Source organism: Hemiscyllium ocellatum, chromosome 12 (assembly GCF_020745735.1).
Source record: "Hemiscyllium ocellatum isolate sHemOce1 chromosome 12, sHemOce1.pat.X.cur, whole genome shotgun sequence".
NCBI lineage: Eukaryota > Metazoa > Chordata > Chondrichthyes > Orectolobiformes > Hemiscylliidae > Hemiscyllium > Hemiscyllium ocellatum.
The window spans coordinates 31,255,461-31,278,726 of record NC_083412.1 but is presented as its reverse complement, the minus strand read 5'-3'; the positions used below and the strand labels follow the sequence as shown (position 1 = coordinate 31,278,726).

Sequence of the window (23,266 nt, the reverse complement as noted above, 5' to 3'; positions counted from 1 at the left end):
ATGGATTCTGTTTGTATGAACTGTTATTCTATCTGATTGCATGGTAACCTGATGCAACTGTTCAGGGGTAACTGCTTGTGGAGGTTGCAGGGAAGGGAACGTTTAAGGGTGCTGGTCTTGACTGGAAACTGTTTGCAATTCATGAATAGGAACAATTTTCTTTCAGAAGCAAGTTAGAAACTATATAAAGTATGATGGCTCTCTCCCAGTGAGGAGGGAATAATTAGTTTACCTCTACAGATTGACTCTGACTCTGAAAGATTCTTTGAGGATTAACTCAATTAATATTGAAAAATAGGTATAACATGAGTAATAGCCACTGACTTTTGTGACAAGTAAACGGCTGTGTTAAAGCTAGACCCTTCACCTCAGGAATCTGATGCTAGAGACAATCTGACTGATGTGAATTTTTCTGCTACTCTGTACATGAAATGATTTTGGACAGTCACAATCTAGTTATATATTCTGCTACTTGTCTGTCTTAAAGTCTGTGGAAATGTTCAATAGCGTCTCTCCAACCACTGCATACTTCAGTCACTATGACCTTAGCTTCAAAATCTTTCACCAGTTCGTGTCGTCTCTAAGTCTGATGTGAAGTTTGCTTTCAAGGCATTTGATTTCTGGTAAATTTCTAAAACAACAATTTTTCTCCGTGTAGTTAGACCATACTTTTGGAAAGTAATGTGGACAAATGAGTGATAGATGATTTGAGCTGTCAAAGCCAACATCCTCTGTATCTGTCAAGATTACCCAATTTAGAGGAGAATTGTTCGGATGAAATAAAAAGCTATTTGCTTGTTTATGTTTTTGTCACTTTGATAGTGATAATTTGTATTGTCAAATCTGGTGATCTCACCTTGACCCACTCCTTTCCACCCCTATTCATAAGGAGGAAAATGCTTTTAAACTTGTATGATATTTATTGAAGTAACTGCCTACAGTGTGCATATGCTAATTCTGCTTCAGTTCAAAACTAGGGGGCATATTTTTTTAAGGTGAGTGGAGAAAGGTCTGCTTTAAATCTAAGTGGCAACTTCTTCACACTATGGTGTTTAGTGTGTGGAATGAACTGCCAGAGGAAGTGGTGGATGCAGGTACAGTTACATGTAAAAGACATTTGGATAAGTACAGGAATAGCAACGGTTTGGAGGGACATAGGCCAAATGCAGGCATGTGGGACTAGTTTAGTTTGGGAAACTTGGTGCTCAAAGGGGCTGTTTATAGTTCATCCTTGAAAGGATTAAAGTGTAACCCAAGTAGTTGAGATGACTTCTGTTTTACTGAAGTGGTTTGTTTGGTACACAGACACACTCCCTCCGCGCCCCCATAGGCACATACACACGTGCGGCCATGCATAGAAGTCTGAGGGGTGAATGTGTAAATGCAGAATTACATTTTATTTTACTCAAAACTCCGTGAGTCCGTGAAAGATTCTGTAAATCAGTTTTTTTGGGTTAGAATCAGTCTGGACATTAGGGCACAAATAGTCTCATGCAGGGCAGGCTCACACCTTAAATGTAAGCTCATTATCTGGGCAAACCTATTGTTAACGTTCACTTGAGAATGTAACTTTTAAAAAGTTCTGCGATTTTTTTTCCATCTGGAAAATGTAGGGGGTGATGGATTCTCAGGGGAACGTAGCACGAACAGCCAAGTTTTTGGTATTGATACTGGCTCTAATGCAACGAGGGGTACGTCTGGTTCCAAGAGATCAATTGTGCTACGGGACTCTCCCGTCTGAGATACAGACAGACATTTCTGTGGCCAGCAGCGAAAAATCAGAATGGTGTGTTGCTTTCCTGGTGCTAGGGTCAAGGATGTCTCGCAGGATGCAGAATGTTCTCAAGGGGGCGAGGGGCCAGCAAGAAGTCATTTGTCCACATTGGAACCAACGACATAGGAAGGAAAACGGTTGAGATTCTGAAAAGAGATTAAAGAGTTAGGCAGGAATTTAAAAGGAGGTCCTCAAGAGTAGTAATACCCAGATTACTCCCAGTGCTACGAGTTAGTGAGGGTAGGCATAGGAGGATAGAGCAGATGATTGCATGGTTGAGGAGCTGGTGTATGGGAGAAGGATTCACATTTTTGGATCATTGGAATCTTTTTTGTGGTAGAAGTGACCTGAACAAGGATGGTTTGCACCTAAATTGGAAGAGGATTAATATACTGGCAGGGAAATTTGCTAGAGCTGCTCGGAGGGTGGGACCAAGGGAGATAGTGAGGAAAGAGATCAATCTGAGACTGGTACAATTGAGAACAGAAGCGAGTCAAACAGTCAGGGCAGGCTTGTCCCTACAAGGTAGCACTAATAAAGTAAACTGCATTTATTTCAATGCAAGGGGCCCAACAGGGAAGGCAGATGAACTCGGCATGGTTAGGAACATGGGACTGGGATATCATAGCAATTACAGAAACATGGCTCAGGGATGGGCAGGACTGGCAGCTTAATGTTCCAGGATAGAAATGCTACAGGAAGGAAAAGAAAGGGAGGCAAGAGAGGAGGGGGAGTGGCGTTTTTGGTAAGGGATAGCATTAAGCTGTGCTGAGGGAGAATATTCCTGGAAATACATCCAGGGAAGTTATTTGGGAGGAGCTGAAAAATAAGAAAGGGATGAGCACCTTATTGGGATTGTATTATAGATTCCCTAATAGTCAGAATGAAATTGAGAAACAAACATGTAAGAGGTCTCAGCTATCTATGAGAATAATAAGGTGGTTATGGTAGAGGATTTTAACTTTCCAAACATCAACTGGGACTGGCCTAGTGTTAAAGGTTTAGATGGAGAGGGATTCTAGTGTGTACAAGAAAATGGTCTGTTTCAGTATGTGGATGTACCTACTAGGGAAGGTGCAAAGCTTGACCTACTCTTGGGAAATAAGGCAGGGCAGGTGACTGAGGTGTCAGTGGGGGAGCACTTTGGGGCCAGCGACCATAATTCCATTAGATTTAAAATAGTGATGGAAAAGGATAGACCAGATCTAAAAGTTGAAGTCCTAAATTGGAGAAAGGCAAATTTTGAAGGTATTAGGCAAGAACTTTCAAAAGCTGTTTGGGGGCAGATGTTGGTAGGTAGAGGGACGTCTGCAAAATGGGAAGCCTTAGAAATGAGAACTAGAATCCAGAGAAAGTATATTCCTGTCAGGGTGAAAAGAAAGTCTGGTAGGTATAGGGAATGCTGGATGACTAAAGAAATTGAGGGTTTGGTTTAAAAAAAAGAAGGAAGCATATGTCAGGTATAGACAGGATAGATCGAGTGAATCCTTAGAGTATAAAGGCAATAGGCATATGCTTAAGACGGAAATCAGGAGGGCAAAAAGGGGACATGAAATAGTTGTGGCATTTGAATTAAGGAGAATCCACGCAGATGATCCTCGTGAATCCACGTGTCCTCGATAGGTATGTACCAGTCAGGCATGGTGTAAAGAGCCTTGTGAGGCAGCCGTGGTTTAGTAAGGAATTGGAGTCCCTTGTGAAAGGGAAGAAGGCGGCATATGTAAAGATGAGGCGTGAAGGTTCAGTAGGGGCGATTGAGAGTTATAAGGTAGCCAGGAAGGAGCTAAAGAGGGAGCTAAGAAAAGCGAGAAGGGGACATGAAAAGTCTTTAGCTGGTAGGATTAGGGAAAACCCAAAGGCTTTCTATAGGTATATCAAGAATAAAAGGATGACTAGGGTAGGTATCGGTCCAGTCAAGGATAGTAGTGGGAAGTTGTGTGTGGAGGCGGAGGAGATTGGAGAGACATTAAATCAGTACTTTTCATCAGTATTCACTCAGGAACAGGACACTGTTGCTGATGTGAATATGGAATCACAAATAATTAGAATGGATGCCCTGGAAATATGCAGGGAAGAGGTTTTGGGAATATTGGAAAGGATGAATATAGATAAGTCTCCTGGGCCTGATGGCATTTACCCCAGGATCCTATGGGAAGCTAGGGAGGAGATAGCAGAGCCATTGGCCTGGATTTTTATGTCGTCATTGTCAACGGGAATAGTACCAGTGGACTGGAGGATAGCGAATGTGGTCCCATTGTTCAAGAAAGGGAGTAGGGATAGCCCTAGTAACTATAGGCCAGTGAGTCTGACTTCAGTGGTGGGCAAAGTCTTAGAGAGAATGGTAAGGGATAAGATTTATGAACATCTGGGTAGGAATAACGTGATCAGGGATAGCCAACATGGTTTTGTGAAGGGCAGGTCGTGCCTCACAAACCTTATTGAGTTCTTTGAGAAGGTGACTAAGGAAGTGGATGAGGATAAAGCAGTAGATGTTGTGTATATGGATTTTAGTAAGGCGTTCGATAAGGTTCCCCATGGTAGGCTAATGCTAAAACTTCAGAGGTATGGCATTGAGGATACATTAGAGGTTTGGATTAGGAATTGGCTGGCTGGAAGGAGACAGAGGGTAGTAGTTGATGGATTATGTTCATCTTGGAGCGCAGTTACTAGCGGTGTACCACAAGGATCTGTTTTGGGACCATTGCTTTTTGTTATCTTTATAAATGATCTAGAGGAAGGACTTGAAAGCTGGGTAAGCAAGTTTGCGGATGACACGAAAGTCGGTGGAGTTGTGGATAGTGAGGAAGGAAGTGGTAGGTTACAGCGGGATATAGATAAGTTGCAGAGCTGGGCGGAAATGTGGCAAATGGAATTCAATGTAGCTAAGTGCGAAGTCGTTCACTTTGGTAGGAATAACAAGATGATGGATTACTGGGCTAATGGTAGGCTACTTGGTAGTGTAGATGAGCAGAGGGATCTTGGTGTCTATGTACACAGATCTCTGAAAGTTGCCACCCAGGTAAATAGTGCTGTGAGGAAGGCATATGGTGTACTGGGCTTTATTGGCAGAGGAATTGAGTTCCGGAGTCCTGAGGTCATGTTGCAGTTGTATAAGACTCTGGTGAGGCCTCATCTGGAGTATTGTGTGCAGTTTTGGTCGCCATACTATAGGAAGGATGTGGAAGCTTTAGAACGAGTGCAGAGGAGGTTTACCAGGATGTTGCCTGGAATGGTAGGAAGATCGTATGAGGAAAGGCTGAGGCACTTGGGGCTGTTCTCATTGGAGAAGAGAAGGTTTAGGGGAGATCTGATAGAAGTGTATAAGATGATTAGGGGTTTAGATAGGGTAGATACTAAGAACCTTTTACCGCTAATGGAGTCAGGTGTTACTAGGGGACATAGCTTTAAATTAAGGGGTGGTAGGTATAGGACAGATGTTAGGGGTAGATTCTTCACACAGCAGGTTGTGAGTTCATGGAATGCCCTGCCCGTATCAGTGGTGAACTCTCCTTCTTTATGTTCATTTAAGCGGGCATTGGATAGGCATTTGGAAGTTATTGGGCTAGTATAGGTTAGGTAGGACTCGGTCGGCGCAACATCGAGGGCCGAAGGGCCTGTACTGCGCTGTATCCTTCTATGTTCTATGTTCTATGTTCTATGACAAGCAACATGAATTCGACTGGGACAACACTATTATAGGACAAGCCAAACAGAACAGCCAGAGAATTCCTAGAGGCATGGCACTCATCCAAAGGCTCAAAGATCAGCAAGGCGGCCTTTGTGTGGAGCCGCAAAAAACTGGGGAGATACTAAACGAGTATTTTGCATCAGTATTTACTGTGGAAAAGGATATGGAAGATATAGAAAGTAGGAAAATAGATGGTGACACCTTGAAAAATGTCCACATTACAGAGAAGGAAGTGCTGGATATCTTAAAATGTATAAAGCTGGATAAATCCCCAGGACCTGATCAGATGTACCTTAGAACTTTGTGGGAAACTAGGGAAGTGATTGCTGGATCTCTTGTTGAGATATTTGTATTATCGATTGTCACACGTGAGGTGCCGGAAGACTGGAGGTTGGCTAACGTGGTGCCACTCATTAAGAAGGGCAGTAAAGACAAGCCAGGGAGGTATCGACCAGTGTGCCTGACATCAGTGGTGGGCAAGTTGTTGGAGGGAATCCTGGGGGACATGATGTACGTGTATTTGGGAAGGCAAGGACTGACTAGGGATAGTCAATGTGGGAAATCATGTCTCTCAAACGTGATTGAGTGTTTTGAAGAAGTAACAAAGAAGATTGATGAGGGCAGAGCAGTAGATGTGATCTATATGGACTTCAGTAAGGCGTTCAATAAAGTTCCCCATGGGAGACTGATTAGCAAGGTTAAATTTGTCGTTGTTCTGTTCGCCGAGCTGGGAATTTGTGTTGCAGATGTTTCGTCCCCTGTCTAGGTGACATCTTCAGTGCTTGGGAGCCTCCTGTGAAGCGCTTCTGTGATCTTTCCTCCGGCATTTGTAGTGGTTTGAATCTGCCGCTTCCGGTTGTCAGTTCCAGCTGTCCGTTGCAGGGGTCGGTATATTGGGTCCAGGTCGATGTGTTTATTGATTGGATCTATGGATGAGTGCCATACCTCTAGGAATTCCCTGGCTGTTCTGTTTGGCTTGTCCTATAATCATAGCGTTGTCCCAGTCGAATTCATGTTGCTTGTCATCTGCGTGTGTGGCTACTAAGGATAGCTGGTCGTGTCGTTGGTGTTCATGGATGCGGATCGTGAGCTGTCTTCCTGTTTGTCCTATGTGGTGTTTTGTGCAGTTCTTGCATGGGATTTTGTACACTACCCATTATGAGCAAAACCAATGTAATCAGGTCCTTCGTTCTGGTGAGGAACTGATACCCAGCTTGAGCAAAACCAATGTAGTTTACAAAATCCCATGCTAGGACTGCACAAAATACTACATAGGACAAACAGGAAGACAGCTAATGATCCGCATCCATGAACACCAACTAGCCACGGAACGACACGACCAGCTATCCTTAGTAGCCACACACGCAGATGACAAGCAACTTGAATTCGACTGAGACAACACTATTATAGGACAAGCCAAACAGAACAGCCAGAGAATTCCTAGAGGCATGGCACTCATCCACAGATTCAATCAACAAACACATCGACCTGGACCCAATATACCGACCATTGCAACGGACAGCTGGAACTGTCAACCAGAAGCTGCAGATTCAAACCACTACAAATGCCGGAGGAAAGATCACAGAAGCGCTTCACAGGAGGCTCCCAAGCACTGAGGATGTCACCTAGACAGGGGACGAAACTTCTGCAACACAAATTCCCAGCTCGGCGAACAGAACCACAACAACGAGCACCCAACCTACAAATCTTCTCCCAAACTTTGAAGGTTAAATTTCATGAAATAGGAGAACTAGCCATTTGGATAAGAACTAGCTCAAAGGTAGAAGACAGAGGGTGGTGGTGGCTTGTTTTTCAGATTGGAGGCCTGTGACCAGTGGAGTGCCACAAGGATCGGTGCTGGGTCCTCTACCTTTTGTCATTTACATAAATGATTTGGATGCGAGCATAAGAGATACAGTTGGTAAGTTTGCTGATGACACCAAAGTTGGAGATGTAGTGGACAACGAAGAAGGTTACGTTAGAGTACATCAGGATCTTGACCAGATGGGGTTTAATTCAGATAAATGCGAGGTGCTGCATTTTGGGAAAGCAAATCTTTTAGGACTTATACACTTAATGGTAAGGTCCTAGAGAGTGTTGCTGAACAAAGAGACCTTGGAGTGCAGGTTCATAGTTCCTTGAAAGTAGAGTCACAGGTAGATAAGATAGTGAAGGAGGAGTTGGTATGCTTTCTTTTATTGATCAGAGTATTGAGTACAGGAGTTGGGAGGTCATGTTGTGGCTGTACAGGACATTGGTTAGGCCACTGTTGGAATATTGCATGCAATTTTGGTTTCCTTCCTATCAGAAGGATGTTGTGAAACTTGAAAGGGTTCAGAAAAGATTTACAAGGATGTTGCCAGAGTTAGAAGATTTGAGCTATAGGGAGAGGCTGAACAGGCTGGGGCTGTTTTCCCTGGAGCGTCAAAGGTTGAGGGGTGACCTTTTCACTCAATACAAAATTGAGGGGCATGGATAGGATAAATAGGCAACGTCTTTTCCTTGGGGTGAGGGAGTCCAGAACTAGAGGGCATAGGTTTAGGGTGAGGGAAAGATATAGAAGGGAACTAAGGGGCACCTTTTTCATGCAGAGGGTAGTACGCATATGAAATGAGTTGACAGAGGAAGTGATGGAGGCTGGTACAATTGCAAGATTTAAGAAGTATTTGGATGGGTAAATGAATGGGAAGGGTTTGGAGGGATATGGGCCAGGTGCTGGCAGGTGGGACTAGATTGGGTCAGCACGGACATGTTGGATTGAAGGGTCTGTTTCCATGCTATACATCTATGACTCTACATACGAAAGAACTGGAACCAACATGTTCATTCTGAAAGATGAGTTAACAAATAATCCAGATCTTTTTTTCAATATGTAATTTCATTTACATCGCACTTTAAACGTTTGTGATAAATTGTGTCTTATGATCTTATATTCCACAACCACCTGATGGAGCAGTGCTCCAAAAGCTAGTGCTACCAAATAAACCTGTTGGACTATAACCTGGTGTTGAGAGTTTGGAAGATTATCTTGTTTTAGTTAATGATTCACATGGAAATTCAGGCTGAATTCTTTCCTTAAAATTTGGTTAACTCTGGGGTACAAATTATTAAACTGGTTGATATTTTAAAATCACCTCATCCATTAATTATTGGTAATGACAGTTTTATACAGGTTAATGTTTGCATTGTGTTCATCTGTTAGAATTGACATCAGAAAGTTAGTGTTTTGATTTGTGCAATTCAGTGTCAAGCATTTTGACCTAAAATCATTTGAAGTACATCCTAGTGGATTACCAGTGATCTCAAATAATGTTCTTTTCATTGCAGTAGGGTTTGTGTGTTTTTCTTAACTTTAGACATTCAGATTTCTCTCTTGCCTGATTTGCATGATGCAAATTGTGAGAGCATATGTGAATCTGTAGAGTTCTTTACCACAGAAGGTTGTCAAGACTGAGTTGTAAATATACTCAAGGCTGAAATAGACAAATCTTCAATCAGTAAGTGAATAAGGGCTGTAAGGGAAAAGGCAGGAAAGTGGAGTTTAGATTAGATTAGATTAGACTTAGTGTGGAAACAGGCCCTTCGGCCCAACAAGTCCACACCGACCCGCCGAAGCGCAACCCACCCATACCCCTAACCTAACACTACGGGCAATTTAGCTTGGCCAATTCACCTGACCCACACATCTTTGGACTGTGGGAGGAAACCGGAGCACCCGGAGGAAACCCACGCAGACACAGGGAGAACGTGCAAACTCCACACAGTCAGTCGCCTGAGTCGGGAATTGAACCCGGGTCTACAGGCACTGTGAGGCAGCAGTGCTAACCACTGTGCCACCGTGCCGCCCATGGATTATCAGGGCAGGCAGAACAGAGCTGATGGGCTAAATGGCCTACATTTCCGGCATCTTATGGACTTCTCTCTCCTAATTATGCAAATAAAAGTATAATTTTGTTAATCTGATAACTACAATGTAAACTTCCAACTTCTCAAGCAAAAAACCTTAAGTACAAATTGTTCAAATATATTAATGATTTGTCACTTGAGGGACGTTGCTATGTCCAACTACTGTTTAAAATTTGTTTCCATGATTTGTGCTTTTGCGAATTCATCTCGCCAACATTTATCAGTGGCTCTCGACAGTCCTCGGGTTTTCTGAATTAATAGATCTCATTTTTCAGTTAATTGAGTAGCTCAGATGTCTAATTTACTCCTAAAATAGAATAAAATGGCCCTTTTGATATCAAATACAACTGGTCTGTTGTAATATTTATAAAGAAAATTCAGCTTGTTTAATAGCCATTGACAAGAAGCCTTTGTATTATGCTTGTTGAAAAGACTAGAATGTCTAAATGATACGCAGGATAAACTAATTTCACATGTTTTTCAACAAATTGACTGAGCTGAACATCAGTTTAAATGTTACTTTTGTTTTCTTCAATTAAGTGGATTGTTTCTCTTGGTGAAATAAATAGAAGTTAACACAAAATTCTCTTTGAAAATCAGTGAAGTGCTGCACAAGGACTTCATGCTAGTATGTGAAAAATACTTGGTCAATCTTTCTGGCTGCTTATTGCCATTTTTAAGCTTTACTCATTTAACTGAATTCGGAGTCAAAAACGAGCACAATTGTGCTGCTGTGCTTTATTCTTATTAAAACTTAGTAAATTATTTCATCAGGATTTCTAAATTCTCAAGTACGTTTATAAATCTGTCTCATATTAGTTCACTAAACAGATTAGTCTCTTGTTAATGAGTTATAACACAAGTGTTCCCATTTTGATGCACACTAGTCTTGCCTAGCCTTGAACTAGTAGCAGTTGTGTCCAGTGTTCTTCTAGTGTCATGAGAATTACTGTAAAGTTGGAGTTAGGATGACTTAATACATTGTTAAAGTCTTTATTCTACACATAACTGGTATGTTTGACTTGAAAATTACCAATGCCAACAGTCAAAATTAGGCAACGTTCCATTCTCCAGTGCTATTGTGTCTTCATTTGGACATTATTCAAGTACCAGAGGGAGAGTGAAATATACACCGTCAAGTAGGCACATTGACGATGAGTTTGTATTTTCCATTGGATGTGATACAGGAATTTCCTGTTGGTTTTTGAGTTCTGTTCTTGTAGGTTTGTGCCTTGCTTGAAACTGACTTGTCAAAAATGCAGATGCTTGGAAATCTTAACAAAATGTATTATAAAAGAGATTGCGTACCAAACCTATCTTCAATTGAAAGTCTTGAGTTCCAGTTTCCTGGTTGTTACCAATCTGCCCTACGTTTACTTTCCTGTATAATGCAAAGGATTTTTCATGAGTTAGTCAAGAAAGCTAAAACATTCCAAGAATAATACCCTGTTAATGGTGACTGAAATGAAGTTCCACAGAATTGCAGCTTCAAATTGGTTGTCTGTATCACAGCTTGCCACTAAAAATTGATGGCTGGAATCGGTTCTTTCTTCAGAAAATGAAACTTGTTTTGGAATCTGGAAAAACTGATAAGTTGGACCAGGCTGATAGTGACTAAGTTTGGGCTTTTAAGCTGAAAGTGAGTCACCTCACTTGAGAGATTTGAGCCCTTAGTCCTCGTTTTGTGGTAATAGCTACATTAGCATGCTATATTTCATTAAGTTCAACACTCAGGTCGAGTATTACACTGTTGTGTATGGCTTTCCTTAACCATTTCCATTCAAGTAATTGACTTCGTGCCTTCTCAATCAACATAGGTCAATACATTTTTAGTTCAACCCATCAGTGATGCCAAATCTGCATTGTTATAAAGTACTTTTGAGGCTAGATATATTTGACAGTGACTCTGATGGAGTGCATTAATGACCCAAGGTGGGATAACACATTCCAGGCAACAGTGTCGTTCAATAATGTGGATTTCAACTGAATGAAATGTAACTCCAACTTGATTTATTACAGGAAAATTAACCAGTTCCTGAAGAATCCTGACAGATTGGAACATTATCTGGGCTGAATTCATGCATTTGTGCTGTCGGAGATCTGACTCACATCTGTCTTCTTTTAGAGTCGTGCCCCAATTTCAGCCAAGCTTGTGGCCAACATGTTGTCAGTTGCTGGAGCAGATCATATCATCACCATGGATTTGCATGCCTCTCAGATACAGGTTGGTGTAAAGCATTGCATCATTTTAGTCACGTATTAGCAGCTAGACTTCATATTGACTATCTAACCACGCCAAGATATCTCTTATTAGGCAATATTTTTCTAAAAAGGTCTAATGTGATGCAGTATGTGAACTCTTCTTGGCCACATGTTTGTTAATTAACTGCACAATTTGTTTATTTTGTGTCATCAACTGGAAACAGCAAGAGTTATTCGCTGCAAAAAAAAATCTGTTCTTGATCAAGAAAGCCACATTTTAAAGGAGTACTCGACAAATGCCACTGTTGGGTGGTAAATCAGGGTCACATTTTGTTTTTGATATGCTCTGAGAGTTGGTGCAAGCTGATTAGAGTATTCTGCAAATGATAGCTGAGCTTTACTAGGGTTTCGTTTTAGTCTGCTACTTGGGACAGCAGGGGTTTGACTTTGAGCATTGCACCATTTGAGCATTGTGCTTGACCTCTGATTAGTAACGGATGATTTCTTCAAAGGTGCAAATCAACATGTGTGGTTAATTATCAAAGGCAAAAATAGTTGTCGATGTAGGTGTAAATCTACCCTCCTTTTAAACAGGGAGAGCTTCAGGCGCAATACATAAAAACGAATTGCGAGTCTTCCCTCAAGTATTCTCTTTAACAAATACCTGTCTCTTCCCCCATAATCGATCTAAAATTTGTAGAGAGCACGATGTGAAGACAAAAAGACACGGCACTGGACTGAATTTTCAAACGTCTGTTATGGACTAGGCCAGACCACTCAGAACATTCTTAAGCAGGCAGTCCAAACCATAACTTTGCAATTTGTTTTGTTAAGTGTACAGTGAGAATTACCCGGAGTGAGGTAGCTAGGTTGACTACCAGGTTTTAAAACAGACAAAAATTTATTCACAAGATTACACAATGAAACGCAAAGAACAGAATAAAGATCCCCTACAGAACTCAGTCTATCTAAACTAAATTATGCTGTTCTGAATATACACAACAGTCCCAATAATCAAACCCACTTGAACAAGTGGAACAAATGCTTACAGGTTTAAGTTAAAGCAAAGAGAGAGAGTTTGTTTCCACACAGCTCACTGTTGAACTCCCAACTAGTTCTGGACTAAAGTAAACTGCTCAGCTAGAGAACTGACCCCACCCTTTTCATTATCCAGGTCACTTCTAAACATGACCACTTTGGCCAGATTACATATAAAAAAAGCTGAAAATGTGTTGCTGGAAAAGGGCAGCAGGTCAGGCAGCATCCAAGGACCAGGAGAATTGACATTTCGGGCATGAGCCATTCCTGAGGAAGGTCTCATGTCCGAAACGTCGATTCTCCTGTTCCTTGGATGCTGCCTGACCACCTGCACTTTTCCAGCAACACATTATCAGCTGTGATCTCCAGCATCTGCAGTCCTCACTTTCTCCTACATATAAAAAAGTCCTCTCAACACCCTTAAATCTCTGTACCAAGCCAGTCTAATCAGCACTGAGAGCAGTTTATTGCCCCTCTCTTTAAAAAAAAACCAAGGACTTAGTATCCTTGAGAAAAGGAACAGCTTTTAGAAAAAGTAACCAGCTTTGTGACACATTGACCAATACGCTGCTATGGGATATTATGCAATGTGATTTAGATGTCTGTGTAATTGGCAAAATGAGTCATCAATTTTATTTGTAACTGTAATTTCAATCAAGTTCTACATGTTTTGTGTTTTTCATATTCTGTATGTTCAGTATTTTAAAGGTGATGAACCTGAATAAAAAATTCATCAAAATAGATTTGCTTAAGTTGTAGAAATACAGATAACTGATTGCATTTAGTGTATCAATTATATCTGCTAATCCATTTATTCTAATTGAATCATTTGAATGGCGTGAACAAAGAATTGTCTTTTTATATTTACCTTAGATGAAATGCTTCAATTGTTCAGTTGGTTAACTTCCTATCCGCAGAAGCGCTTGGAACAAGTATAATTGAAAAATTTAAAGTTGTAACAATGAACGTTGATTAACATAATAAATCAACATTTTATAAAATTGCTGTTGCTATTACTTGAAAAACAAAATCTGAAGATTCCAGGTAAAGGGTTCAGTGGGCAGGAAGATCCATTGTTCCAAACAAATTTAATCACAGAGCGTTTGGAGACATCATTGAAGTTAAGAATACTGTACATTTAGCCTTTCTCCAAAAACTGATTACTTTAATCATCCTTGAATAGGGCTTTTTCGATATACCTGTGGATAACTTGTATGCAGAACCAGCAGTACTGCAGTGGATAAAGGAGAATATTCCAGAGTGGAGAAATTCCATAATTGTCTCTCCTGATGCTGGTGGAGCCAAAAGGTGAGTGGTTGAGTCCAGTTATTAATATACAATTTGCTAATTGCTCTGGTTGTGCTATTTAGATAATCCATACAATATACCAGTGAAAGAGAAAATTGCATTTTAATTATAATTTAATCGTTCATATTTCACAGAAATGAGGGATGCCAAAAAGCAATTGTATTGGGTGCAGTCTTCAATTAGAAATTCAAAAATAACATTCCTGATTCACATCTCATGTCTCATAGTTTGATCTGTATAATGCTGCCTTTCTTCCAGCTGGAAAACTGCGAAATCTTGACAAAGGTTCCAGTTTGCTTACTGATGCTGTAATGCACTTCTTTGTCGTTTTCACTTTAGGGTAACATCAATTGCAGATAGGTTGAATGTTGAATTTGCGCTGATCCATAAAGAGAGAAAGAAGGCAAATGAGGTAGATAGGATGGTGCTCGTTGGTGATGTTAAAGATCGAGTGGCCATTCTTGTGGATGACATGGCAGACACATGTGGGACAATATGTCATGCTGCTGACAAGTAAGTAAATATGAGCAAAATGGTTCCCAGATGGTATTTTTTCCAGTGAAGAATGCTGGGTTTGCATGTGTACACAGTGCTGGGGGGAGAAGGAGCATTTGGAAAACCACAGAGCAGATGTTGTGCCTTCGGCTTTCTTGAATTGAAGCTTCTTCAAGGGCTTAAAGCTAAGGCCAAATAAGTGTTTGACTGCCATACGTAGCACCCTTGTTCAATTATTTTGTGATGTGCCTTTTTTGAGGAGGGCACATCCATTTCTGGTTTTGGAATGTGAGCTATTTTTAAAATATATTTTAGTTAGCCAAGTGAGTATGAGCGAGAACAACTATTTTGAGATTGGCATGTTTTTTGATCTCCATTTATCTTTTTTACATTTTACTTTGATCATTTTACTGCGGGCGGCACGGTGGCACAGTGGTTAGCACTGCTGCCTCACGGCGCCTGAGACCCGGGTTCAATTCCCGACTCAGGCGACTGACTGTGTGGAGTTTGCACGTTCTCCCCGTGTCTGCGTGGGTTTCCTCCGGGTGCTCCGGTTTCCTCCCACAGTCCAAAGATGTGCGGGTCAGGTGAATTGGCTATGCTAAATTGCCCGTAGTGTTAGGTAAGGGGTGGGTGTGGGGGTATGGGTGGGTTGCGCTTCGGTGGGTCGGTGTGGACTTGTTGGGCCGAAGGGCCTGTTTCCACACTGTAAGTAATCTAATCTAAAAAAAACTCTCCTAATTTTAAAAGTGGATTGACCCACAAGAATCCAACATTCTAATCGTAGATCTTCTAAACTGTAATAGTGTCACCCTTCATGCTTTGAAACTCCAGTGAAAGCAAGCCTAGCCATTCCAATATACACTCAGAAGCAACGTTCGAGATATCATCCTAGTACCACTTGGTATCCTTCCTTAAATGAGAAAAGTCTGTATAATATTCAAGGTACAGCCTCCCCAGTGCCCTGTATAACTGAAGTATATCCTCCTTAGGTTATAGGTTTAATTCCTCTTGTGATTTAAGGATATCCTTCTATTAGCCTTTTCAAGTACTTGCTTTACCTGCACACTGACATTTTGTGACTCACGGGCTCGAACATCTAGGTTCCTCTGTACTTCAAACTTCTGTAGTCTTTGTCCATTTAAATAATTTAAAATTATTAAAATATTTTTCCAAATTGAACAACTTTGCATAATCCCACCTTATTGCTGTGAATTCTCTTGTCATTGTGTGTGAGATTAAAGTGATTGCTGTCTAAAATCAATATGTAAAGTGTTTGTTAAAACCACACCAAATCTATCATTTACGTTTAGGTAACATTAACCTTGGCACACTTCTTGAATGCTTTTTCTCTCCTATTCTGATGACCATCTCTCTAATAAGGAATAGCTTTTCACCACCATGCTCCTCCTTCCTTGGAGAGCAGGCTGCTAACCAAGAGTGGCATTCTTTCTCTTCTGCACAACATTATCTTCAAAATGTGGTCTACAAAGGGAAGTCATTTCTCAGTTTTCCATCACCATGTTCAGCACTTTTTCGTGGTTCTCAGTCAATTTCAAAACAGACTCTGCAATTTTGCTTGCATTTCATCAGTGTTTGGTTTGGGTCTGTTCTTAATGACACTACCAGCACCTGTGAGTGGTTTGTCCAGTCCACAGTAGAAATGTTGAATAATTATTAAAAGGAACAGTCTTCTCAGACACTCGATCCATTTTGATTGCCCCTGACGAGAGATGAAGTATAGCACTTATGATTTCAGTCTGTTGCACCCCTGGTGAGATATGACCTGGAAATGTTTAAGAAAGGTACCTGCTGCATTGCCTGTGCCCATTTGTAAAACGAAAGGATAATTTACCCATGAAGGAATCCTCATGCCAATGGAAGTAAAACCGATAGATCAGGTTTTATTCTTTAAACTTTCACTGCAACAAACTAATTAAAAACTGCACAATTCAGACAGCAATTAAAAGCTGAAAGATATTTTAAATAATAAGATAAATATACTTTAAATAGTTAATACGGCAAAGTTACACCTGACATAATTACAGCTACTTGCATTGCTTTGGCAAAAATGTGGTAGCATAAGCAATCTGTTTTATAGCCCAGCTTTGTTTTTGTAGGATATGACCCTTCTTCCCGTCAAATTCTTTCAGCCCTTGAACCATGTTCACCAGCAGCTGTATTTTATCCAAAATCCCTGGACATGGTTACCACCGACAAAGTACACCCTCTCTTATTTCTGAAATGGTATCCTTGGTCACATGGGTTCCCAGATATTTCCCCTTAACTTTTTAATTGGTCTGATGGTGTCTGCTGCTGTTTCAGTTTTGTCACAGAGTCTTGTCCAATTTACAGTTATATGACACAAGATAATACAGATTCTCTTGTGAATGACCTGCTTTGCCACAAGGATCTAATTAAAACCTGCTAAACATAAAGCTGATTCATTAAGAGAGAGCATTGCTCATTTTTCTCTCAAAATTTGTGTTCTGAACTGTCAAACAGTAACGTAGCTAAAAACCCAACCCTACTGCAGTTGGCTTCCCCGTTATCTTTGCTTCTCAAGCTGTTCATCCCCATGGCAACCTTGGGTCATGTGGCTGTTTGTAACTTAAAGATGTTGTAATCAGGAAACTTACCTTTTCACTATACTTCCCAGCCTGCCCTGATCTTAAAGGACGTATTGCACAGAAAGGAAATGGCAAGATTTATGAGCATTTACCTGACAAGTTGTCTTATTTCAAAATGGACCTCTAGAGTCTAAAAGTGGCATCATGGATCCTAAACAGAAGGAAAAGGAGCAAGATCTGGATTCTCAATATGCTGAAAAAATCAAATCATTTGTTTAAACAAAATAAAATGTGTAGAATTTTAAAAAAAACCACAGGACTCAGTGTTTTACACTTTCCCATGGTGACTGTCCTATGTAGATAACTTCCTGGGAATTGTAATGGGAAAATGTTTTATAGTCACTGGACTATTACCCCAGAGGCTCTGGCTAATGCTTTCAGCGCATAGGTTTAAATCACACTGTGGCAGATGGTGAAGTTAAAATTAATTCAATAAAGTCTGGAATTAAAAGCTCATCTCAGTAAAATGAAATTAATGTCCCTTATGGAAGGAAATTTGCCATCTTTACCGGTCTGGCCTTCCCATAACACCAGAACTTCAAGCTATTCCATTCAAGGTCAGTTAGGAATTGTTTTTGTCAGTGATGCCCATTTCTGCTGAAAGAACTTTTTGAAATGATACTTTACCCAAATTGTATCTGGTTAATAACGTGCTGTGGGAATTTATAAAATTATAAAGTGGCAGTAAAGAAAAATCTCCACTGAATTATATCTGGAACTTTCTAAATCTCATTTACTCCAATGGAGACATTCCTTGCTCCTAAAAGGTACATTATGTCACTGCAGAACAAATTGCTTGCCAAGCAGCACATGATAGAACGAAACAATCCCAAAGCCAGCAGATCAGATGTGAGCACTGCAGTCCTCCCACACCCAATTGTGAATGGTAGCAAACAATTAAACAACTTAAGGAGGCTCCACAAATACCTTCAACCCTCAGTGATAGAGTCAGAAATATGAATGCATAAGGTAAGTCTGAAGCATTCACAGCAATCTTCAGTCAGAAGTGCTGAGTGGATGATCCATCTCAGCCTTCTCCAGTGGCCCCCACCATTACAGATGCCAGTCTTCAGCCAATTTGATCCACTCCACACGATATCATGAAATGGTTGGAGGCACGAGATGCTCCAAAGGCTATGGGTCCTGACAGCATTGCAACAATAGTACTGAAGGCCTGTGCTCTGGACCTTTAGACTAGATTCCCTACAGTGTGGAAACAGGCCCTTCAGCCCAACCAGTCCACACCGACCCTCCGAAGAGTAACCCACCCAGACCCATTTCCCTCCAACTAATGCACCTAACACTACAGGCAATTTAGCATGGCCCATTCACATGATCTGCACATCTTTGGACTGTGGGAGGAAACCCACGCAGACACAGGGAGAATGTGCAAACTCCACAAAGACAGTCAACCGAGGCTCGATTCAAACCTGGGAGACTGGTGCTGTGAGCAGCAATGCTAGCCACTGAGCCATCGTGCCGACCTGGCAACTCCCCGAGCCAATCTGTTCCAGTACAGTTACAACAGTGGCATCTTAACTCAACAATGTGGATAATTGCCCAGTATTTTCCACTATATATATAAAAAAAATCAAACCAATCAATTACTGCCCCATCAGTCTACTCTCAATAAAGGGATGGAAGGTGTCATCAATAGTGCTATGAAACAGCATCTGGTCGGCAATAATTTACTCAGTGACATCTGATTTGGATTCCACCAAGACCACTCAGCTCCTGACCTCACATAGCCTTGGATTAAAAAAGCTGAATTGAAGGGTGCAGATGAGTGTGACAGCACATGACATCAAGGCTGCATTCAACTGAATATGGCTTCAAGGAGCCCTAGCAAAATTGGAATCAATGTGTATCAAGGAGAGGAATTCTCTGCTGGCTGGAGTCATATCTGGTACACAGAAAGATGGTTATGGTGGTTAGAGTTCAATTATCTCAGCTCTAGGACATCTGTGCAGGAGTTCCTCAGGGTAGTGTCTTAGGCCCAACCATCTTTCAGCTGCGTCTTCAATGACTTTCCCTCCATCATAAGGTCAGAACTGGAGATATTCACTGATGATTGCAAAATGTTCGAGTATTTGAGTTCTGAGAAACTGAAGTAGTCCATAGTCCATGTTCAAATGCAACATGATTTGGAAGATATTCAGGCATGGGCTGACAAGTGGCAACTAACATTCACATCACACAAATACCAGGCAATGACCATCTCCAGTTTAAAAAAAAGCCATCTAACCACTTCCTTTGAAATTTAATGGTTTGACCATCATTCTCACCCATCCTGAGGGCTACGCTACCATTGACCAGAAACTTGCCTGGACTTGCCATATAAATATAGTGGCTAGAAGAGTAGGTCAGAGGCTAGAAATATTACGGTGCGTAACTCGGCTCCTGACTCTCCGTAGTCTTTCCACCATCTACAAGGGACTTGTCAGGAGTGTGATGGAATACCCCCCCAGTAGCCTGATAAGAGCAGCTCCAATAACATTTGAAGCTTCCCCCTATCCCAGACAAAGCCAGTTTGATTGAACACTACATCTATAAGCTTCCATTCCCCCCTCCATTGACAGTTAATAGCAGCAGTGTGTACAGTAAGGTGTGCTGCAGAAATTCAAAGATCCTTAGACAGTGCCTTCCAAGCCCATGATAACTTCCATCCAGAACGACAAGAGCTGCAGATACATGGGAATACCAGCAACTGTAAGTTGTCCTCCAAGCAACTCACCATCCTCACTTGGAAATGTTGCTATTTCTTCACTGTCACTGGATCAGAATTTTGGAATTCTCTCCTTTTAAAGGCATTGTAGGTCAATCTGCAGCACATGATTTGCAGTGGTTCAAGAAGGCAGTTCACCACCACCTTCTAAAAGGCAAATAGTGACTGCCCATATCCAATGAGTGAATAAAATAAGTAAACTATATTCATGTTAAATTGTCACTCCTGCTTTTGTGGGCTACTGTTGAAGTCTTGAGCTGTCCTTAATGGTTGTACTAATACTGATACTAAAATAGTATTCAAACTATTTCAGAATAAGTATGGTTTTAATTTTACTAAGTTCTCTTACTACTCTAACGGATTGCTTCTTATGATCAGCCATTGGGTGTCTGATTTGATTGCCTCTGGCATGCCACTCTGGAAGAACTAGGACTGATCCTGTATCTCAATGTGCTATTCCTACCAACCCAGGCACCTTGATGCCTTCACAAGCTAGAAATGTGTCTATCTCTCAAGTACATTCAGTGACTTTGCCTTGACAGCCTTCTGTGGGAGAGAATTCCACAGGTTCAGTACTCTTTGTAAAGAAATATTTCCTTATCCAGATCTTAAGTAGTCTACCCCGTATCCTAATCTCTGCCCTCTGATTCTAAATTTCCCAACTGGGGAAAACATTCTCCCTGCAACTGGTTTGTTCAGTCCTGTTACAATTGTATATATTTCAATTGGGTCCTCCCTCCTTCTAAAATTCTAGTAAATATCCAATTGAACCTATCTGTTTTCATAGAGTAGGTATCAGCGTAGTGACCGTCCTACTGCAGTGACTCTACAGTAAATTCATCATTCTTAAATAGAGAGATTAAAATGAATGCAGTATTCTCGATGTGGTCTTACCAATGCCATGTGTAACTGCACCCCTACTAAATTCAAATCCTCTTGGAGTGAAGACCAGTATGTAATTTGCCTGTTCTACTTGAGTTGACTGGTGTATAAAAGCACTCTGATGCCGTTGTACATTGCACTTCCCAATGTATCACATTAAAGTGTAGAACTTCACATTTAGCCACATTGTATTGCATCTGCCATTTGTGTGCAACTCTCACAACTTGTCTAAATCACCTTGAAGCATCCTTGATACTACCTCTCAATTCTCAATCGTGCTCAGTTTTGTGATATCAACAAACTTGAGAATTTTGCATTTGGTTCCTTGATCAGGTTATTTACGTGTGACAATAGAAGCAGTGATAGTTCTGGCTATGAAAGTGGAAATATAAACTATTTACCTTGTTGATCACTGCCTGAAAGCAAGTACACCATTGTTTATAAACAGTGAGCTTTGATTTCTGGTAACAAACACAAAACATGCAGAATGTTAAACTTGTCTGTTAAACCTTATGGGTTTTTTTTGTTTTAAATATCTTTGCAATACCTTGTGTATTGTGGCTGCAGTTTTTAAGTCACCATTGTATGTTTTGTTCTTCAGATTGCTGTGTGCTGGTGCTACCAAAGTTTATGCTATCCTTACTCATGGTATCTTCTCTGGCCCTGCCATTAGTCGAATAAACAATGCTGCTTTTGAAGCTATTGTTGTTACAAACACCATTCCGCAAGAAGAAAAAATGACTATTTGCTCAAAAGTTCGGGTAAGATTGATCTTTGTTTGGATTTAATGTGAAAGAATGAGTAATGTATTGATACAAAGTCACTTAGTCTGGTTTCTTTCCTTTCAGGTGATTGATATATCGATGATCCTTGCTGAGGCAATACGCAGGACCCACAATGGAGAATCTGTGTCATACCTTTTCAGTCATGTTCCTCTGTAAGGTGATGAGACTTCAGACTTACTGAGTAGGTCTGGTCTGAAAGTTGTTATACTACATATCTGAGGAACCCATCACTTACGTACTGGAATACTGCACACCCAATCACACCCAACCAGAAAGGGCCCACTGCTGTATCAAACTGGAAAAGTTACATCCATATTTGCAAGTTGAAAGCATGAAAATATAATGATTTTAAATGTCATGGATTGAATCTTATTTCTCTCAATGCACTGTGGGAAGGACAGCAGAGCTCTGCTTTTGTACTTTTGGGAATGTAATCTTTCATGAAGTGAATTTCTATGAAATCTCAAACCTGTTGATGGCTATGTGGCTTTCTTATACCAGCACACAAGTCTGTTAGATACTTGTGGCTATGTGCTGATTTTTTTTTTAATGTGGAAACAAATGTTTGAGGTGCAACAGTAGTAATAATTACCGACAGACATTCCATGAGATATTAAAACTGATTTGAACTTTCAGACATGGTCAAATATTTGCATTCTGCAGCAATGAACCTTCTTGGTTAATAAGTGAATTCCAGTACCAATACATTTTTTTTGAAGTCTGAAAACCGATCTTGCAACCAAATTGCAATGTGTCAAGTGGTTTAAATAAAATATCTCTGCAGAAACAATAGCTCTTCAATAATGCGCTATCTTTGTCTAGAAACAGTTGTGAGTGTGCGGCAGCTTCATTAGGAGCAAAACACAAGTCCAGCCTCTTCCTGTTTGCAGTTGCTAATCTACAGCTGCTTCTGATAAACAGGGTGTTGATATTAAAGAGTGTTAGTCCCTTTAGAGAATAGGCAGCTGCTGAGCCCTTGTTTTGAATTTTACACATGGCCTTTCTCAGGTTGGTGAACAACTTGTTTCAGAAACTATTCAAATAAATGATTTGGGGGCGACTCACCTAAAATAAAAGTTGAAGCTCTTTATTTCACTGTACGCACTAATTGAAAATACTGCAGAGAGCTGGGGAACCTAAAGGAAAAGGTTTTCTGGCAAGTGCAAAGCAGCTTTTTTGCTTTGGGGAAGGAGATATCTATGCAGTGAATGTGCAAGGCATGTCTAGTTCTTTGTTTTTCCTGCCTCCTTGAAGTGAGTGAGGCGATGAGTGGTAACATACAATTCTGACTTTAATTCTTATTTTGTCTTTAACATTGCAGCGTCTACGCAGGTTTCAGGCAACCAGAACAGCTGTGCTACTGCGCACGTTGCTTGGGGTTTCCGTTTAAAACTGTTACACTGCTAAAGCAGTGTTGTGTGTAATCTTGTGGTCCCTTTTAAGGTCCCAAGATGTAACTGTTCTCAGTGGCTATTTGCTCTTAGCAAATGCTGAGGTCAATGAAAAATCAAACAGGATTGCACATTCTTGTTTTTATGCTATGTAATTTATTAAGTTAGCCAAATAAGTGAAATTGTGGTAAAGCATTATGGAAATTTTTTGCTGTTCAAATTTAAATTGTGATCACTATTTTGTGAGATTTTTAAATTGTCCTTGATTATTGACTATTTGTTGGTGTACTCTTGTTTTGAGTTGCTATTTGCAGAATACAGAAGCAAAAGACAAAGGATGTTCCATGTAGTTGGGCAAATGTAATTTGACTCAACATATGCTATTTGCTTTTTTTGTGTGACAGTGGGACAGGACTGATGGAGAGATGGCAAAGCACTTAAG

General features: G+C 40.7%; 1 protein-coding gene across 1 annotated transcript in view; it reads left to right on the top strand.

Annotated features, from left to right (window-relative positions):
• Positions 1–23,015, top strand: part of LOC132821011 (ribose-phosphate pyrophosphokinase 2-like) — a 38,798-nt gene extending 15,783 nt beyond the window's left edge. The window contains exons 3-7 of the mRNA XM_060833481.1: positions 11,494–11,592; positions 13,792–13,916; positions 14,256–14,429; positions 21,250–21,409; positions 21,497–23,015. Coding sequence (XP_060689464.1) covers positions 11,494–11,592; positions 13,792–13,916; positions 14,256–14,429; positions 21,250–21,409; positions 21,497–21,589 — 651 coding nt within the window. The 3' untranslated portion in view covers positions 21,590–23,015. The remainder of the gene's footprint in view (positions 1–11,493; positions 11,593–13,791; positions 13,917–14,255; positions 14,430–21,249; positions 21,410–21,496) is intronic.
• Positions 23,016–23,266: the final 251 nt, after the last annotated feature.